Below are 5,468 nucleotides of genomic sequence, written 5' to 3' on the forward strand. Positions count from 1 at the left end.
ATGGGATGATCCTAACGGTTCAATTGTTTCGAAGAAATGGATGATCAATACAGGTGAAATCGGATGATCAGGACCGTCTAATGAGGGTAGTTTTGCAGGGTGAGGTACATCTAAGATGGGCCCGGGTATGTATGCGTGCAACGTGTACCATTGATGAATTGCCATGTTATTATCTGATGGTCGGTCAAGATTCCAGAAATGAATTTTTTGGTTCAATGCAGAAATCGTACAACTCGGACCCACCTCTCGGTATCCTATGTCATTGATATGGTGTGGCCCTTCATGGAAGGGACGCGGATTAGCTGTGAGCCGGATCGATACGGGTGCGACCCTGACCGTAGGATCCACCTTGATATATATGTCTTGTTTATCCACTCCGTCCACCAGTTTTGCCTGCTTATTTTAGAGCATGGTACCAAAAAATTTAAGGAGATATAAAACTTAAGTGGACCACACAATAGGGATTGAATTCCTACCATTAAATGCTTCTTGGGATCCACAAAAGTTTTGGATCAAGCTGCTATTTTTGTATTCCCTTCATCTAGGTCCGTGTGACCTCCTCGACAGGTTGGATGGCAAATAAGCATTACGGTGGACCGTAGGAAGTATTTAATGGTAGGTGTTAGAAGTAACTCTTTCATGTGGTGGACCATATTCTTAAATAAGCTGTAGAAACAGATGGACAGTGTGGATATACATTGAAGTGGGTTCCACGGTCAGGGTGGCCCCACCTAGCCGGATCCGGGTCTGGGCTAATCCGTGCTCTCAGGAAGGCCCACGCCCATCTTTACCCGTAAGATGGTATCCATCAAATGAAAATGTACAACTAAAACCCGCAATCACCATCTATCACAAGCCCATGCGATGGAGTCTGAGGGCCACATCCGATCTACCAAAGCATGGGCCCCACCATATGGAACGATTTGGATCACCAAAAGGCATTGGCATTGAAGAATCCGAATATGCAGTTGGTGTGTAGAAGCTCTACGCAATTTCGCCACGTACACTTGGCAAACATATCTGGTAATCTGAATCGTTGGTCTGGTGGGCTTCCCTATAGATGACCTATGGGCCATTGAATGCAGTGATTGGACAATCTCACACGGTTAATTTTGCAGGGAACCCTGAAATTCCGGATATAGTAGTACTATTCATATGATTTCCCACAGTAGCAACGGTCCCGATCACCAGAATTTTACACGTGTGTAGTGAAGAGGGAACTCGTGTAACTTGTATGCGGAGACCTGCAATGTGCAATGGGCCTTTAATGTTTCAGGGATAGTTTGGTCATTTTAGTAAATACTGAGGATTGTTCAACACAATCTTTCTCGCATTTCCTTTCTCTATTTCATTCGAGGAAAAGAAAGGGAAAGAGAAAAAGGCGACTTCGGCCATCCAAACAGCACCAGAACGCAATCTCCCCTCGTCGTGAATGGCGACTGGCTGGGTGAAATCCCTGCAATGCAAATCAAGAGCATTTGAAGACGTTTACCACCCGAGCCCAAAACCCCTCAATCTCATCCTCCCTACCTCCGGCTGCAGAAAGAGCTACCAAAGCCTTAAAGACGTGGTCGAAAATACCCCCAAGAAACCCAAGAAAAGACACCCAATACCTCCACCGCAATCGCCTTCCCCACGCCCTGGCTCGACCCCAAAACCCAGGACCCGAGCCCCAGCGTGCCCACCTGCCCGAACCCGCTCCGGCCCCTTCTTCCCGACGCTGACCGAGCTGCCCGAGGGCCATTCCTCTCGTAACGTGGTGGAGATAATCTTCCGTACGAGCTGGTGCCCGAAGTCGATCCCGGGCAGGATCGAGATGATGTTCAAGGTGCAGAACCTGCCTAAGACCGTCTCTCGATTCGAGGAGTACAGAGAGATGGTGAAATCCCGGGCAGGTGGGGCGGGTCCGGGCAGCAGGAAGGAGGAGAACGCCCGGTGCGTGGCGGACGGGAACGAGCTGATGAGGTTCCATTGCGTGGGCCCCACGAACGGTGAGGTATACGACGCCGGTGGACTCTGCACGTTCTCCGCGGGGAAAGGTGGGGCCATCCGTACGTTCTCTGGTAGCGGTGGGGCCCACGAGACCGCGGGTGGGGGAAAGGGGAGGAGAGCGATGCTGGTTTGCCGAGTCATAGCGGGCCGAGTCTGTAAGGGGGTCGACTCGTTCTTGGAAGGTGGAGCGGTCGGAGGTGGCGGTTTCGACTCAGTAAATGGGGAGAATGGCGCACTTGTCGTGTTCGATTCAAGAGCTCTTTTGCCTTGTTTTCTCATCATCTACACTACTTAAAAGTTTTTATTTTTATTTTATTTTTTTATTTTGAAGAAGAAAGAAATGTTTCTGCATTTTCCAGACTCTTCGATTGTAGATTGGTGATGAGTAGGTAAATGCTGGAACATTTGTTTTTAGGATTTTTTTTTTTTTTTTAATTTTCAATTTCGGAAATTCGAGAATGAGATGGTGTACTTGGAGCTTCGGTGTATACACTTGCATTTCGATGGTCTACTCGATCGTGTTTCAGGTGGGGATTGTGTTTCTTGGTTTGGCATGTTTGGGTGGTTGAGTGTTTGTGATTTGATTGAAGGTATTTTTATAATTATTTTTCTTATTTCTTCTTTTCTTCGTAATATAAATGGATTAGTGTGTTTTTGTTTTTGGAGGAAACTGATAATAGATTTGGTGAAGGTGCAATTAGCCGTTTGTAATTCTGACTAATGCTTTTAATCCAAGAAATGGAAGTTGGGTACGAGAATAAGATGTTCCATCAGATATTCTAGCCATTTCTGGTTGGGACTTGGATTCGATCCTGACCCTGAAACCACGTGGTTCGATGGTGATAGGTCGTGGCAGGATTTGATTATGCCACTTGTGCTGGTGGTGGTGGATCTTGATTGGGTACTGTCTTTTCATGCATAGGCTGCAGGTGGACTACATTTGGTTGAACCACACCTCGCTGTTGGAGGTGAGAGGCATGTATGGTCGAGAACAAAATTCACTTATTAGGAAGCTACGCACTTCACTTAGACCTTGATTGCTGGGAACTTGACAACTTTCATGCATGCTTTTAGGAGGCGGATTTCCCGCCAAAGCCTTTAGGGCCAGTTTGGCCAGCGGTATTAAGTTGTATTAAATGGGATTGCATTACTAATCCAAAGCTGGGAAATTAGCTTTGTAGGCTTTTGGAAAATGAGCCTGTCCCATATGAATTTTGAAAGTAAATCCCATGATTTACTTTTTAATTTATACATTCCAAACATGGTATTAAAAGACAAGGGATGCTTTTAATTTATACATTCAAAACATGGTACTAGAAAACATAGGATGCACCCAATCCTCGAGCAATGCCTTACACATGCATTTATTATAACTTTTACAATTCCATCCACCTTAACTACATTTGCCCCATGAAATTCCATCCAACATTTGGAGAGGAGGGGAAAGGTTAGAATTAGGTGTGATGAAATTGCATTTAGTCTCGTGGAATTGCATTTGGTCCCACGTAGAATTTCTATGAATTTTAAAATCTACTACACATTTGGGCCCCACATTGATGTATGTGTTTATCCATGTTGTCCATTCATATACATTGTTTACATGTAACACTTTGGTTATATATGTGTACAAGTGAACGGCATCTGTTGTGAATTTGGTCCATTGATTACAATCTCATGGTTTACCAAACATGATTTTACTTAATCCATTGTTTTTTTGTAGCAAAAATTTTATCCCAAACATCAAATTGGTTGGCTACAATACCATGGTATTTAGACATGCAATTATTATGCAATAATGTTGTTTACCCCATCTAATACAATTCAATATCATTCAATTCCACGGGCCAAACACGCCCTTAGCAACTTTCATTCATGCTTTTAGGGCCCGTTTGGCCGGTCAGATTGGAAGGGACTGGATGGTATTGAAAGGGATTGGAAGTTAAATCCAGAATTGGCCGGGCGTGCTAAACAAAGTCGGTGATCTGATCCCAATCCCATGGATCTTAAGACAATCCACCGATAACACCATCATTACCTTTAAATCCCATCCAATCCACCCTAATCCGTTCAAATTTGCCTAGACATGTTTGGTTCGAGTGATTGGAAGGGTTGAGAAGGTTTAATCTCGGAATTGGCCGGGTTTGCCAAACAAATTGGATATAGCAATCCCATGAATCTCAGGACAATCCACTGACAACACCATCATTACCTAGAAATCCATGCCATCCACCCTAAAACCATTCAATCCCTTCCAATCCACCTGGCCATACGGGCTCTTAGGAGGCGGATTTCCTGCTAAAGCTTTTAGCAGGAAGTTCCCGCACTGGGAACGTAGGTGGGGTCACTGTGATGTGTGATGTTTTTAATAAATCTACCCTGCCGATCCAATTTTTGAGCTCACTTTGGGATATGAGGCCAAAAATAAGGCCAATCCAATACTTAACTAGGTCGAAAATGTAAGAATTCTACGTCCGTGGTTGAAATATTTGTGGGGCTAGACAAGTTTTGAATCAGGCTAATATATGTGTTTTCAATTCATCCCAGTAGGAATGACATTGTTATGAATGGTATAGATGGCATGTAAACATCACTGTTGACCCTTGGGAGTTTCAACTGTAGGAATTTCCCAACCCACCTTTTGCCTTTTGTGGCCCACTTAAATCTTGAATCATGCTCACTTTTGGTCTTAAGTCCTAAAATGAGATTTAAAAAAATGGGCGGATGGGGTTAATTTCTCGCAGACATCATGGTAGGCCCACCTAGGTTTCCTGTGCAAGAACTTCCTGCGAAAGGCATGTGGCCCAATCAAATGCTCCCATGTCCTTACACAACGCAGTTATGTGGTGTTGGAATACTTGTATGTCAACAACCTTCGAATATGTATTGCATGCTGCCATTTATAATAGCGGCAAGTGACCCAAATAAATCATGTATCCTTTTGGCTGGTACTTACATGATCACCTGAGCTGTGCATTGTGATGAGGTCGAGCCTATCTCCCTGGATAATTATCCCGATTTCATATAGTTTTTCTAGACTCCTCACATATATTCCTCGAATATACCCAGAGAAATAGAAAATAAAAATAAATTCTAATAAAATCGAAAATAAATTAATTGATAATAAAAATGAATTTACCATTCTCTAAATAGTGATACCAAACCTAATAAGAAATTTCATAATCAAACTTCAACTAAAACTCTCTAAAATTTGTGACTTAATGTAAATAGTAAACTTACTATTTATAAATGATCATTATTTCCACTAGACTTTATAAGTTTTGGCCAAAAATAGTGTCCTACTTGGCCTAATTGCGTTGTTCTCCGGAATTTTATATTCTTTTTTCATGTCGGATACAACTCCTAAAGCTCAACGGAGGAAGAGTAATGATTAAATTAAAACTTATTATAAATAGTAAAAATAAAATTAAAATAGATTTTCGACCATTGATCTGATGGAATCTGACAAATTCGGCGTG

At 42.9% G+C, this 5,468-nt stretch overlaps 1 protein-coding gene across 1 annotated transcript; it reads left to right on the top strand.

Moving 5' to 3' along the window:
* The first annotated feature begins 1,322 nt into the window (after positions 1-1,322).
* LOC131248332 (uncharacterized) lies at positions 1,323-2,503 on the top strand. Its single transcript, XM_058248581.1, has one exon. The coding sequence runs from the start codon at positions 1,433-1,435 to the stop codon at positions 2,285-2,287; it is 855 nt and encodes a 284-aa protein (XP_058104564.1). The 5' UTR covers positions 1,323-1,432; the 3' UTR covers positions 2,288-2,503.
* Positions 2,504-5,468: the final 2,965 nt, after the last annotated feature.

The sequence above is a fragment of the Magnolia sinica genome, chromosome 6 (genome assembly GCF_029962835.1).
Source record: "Magnolia sinica isolate HGM2019 chromosome 6, MsV1, whole genome shotgun sequence".
Taxonomy (NCBI): domain Eukaryota; kingdom Viridiplantae; phylum Streptophyta; class Magnoliopsida; order Magnoliales; family Magnoliaceae; genus Magnolia; species Magnolia sinica.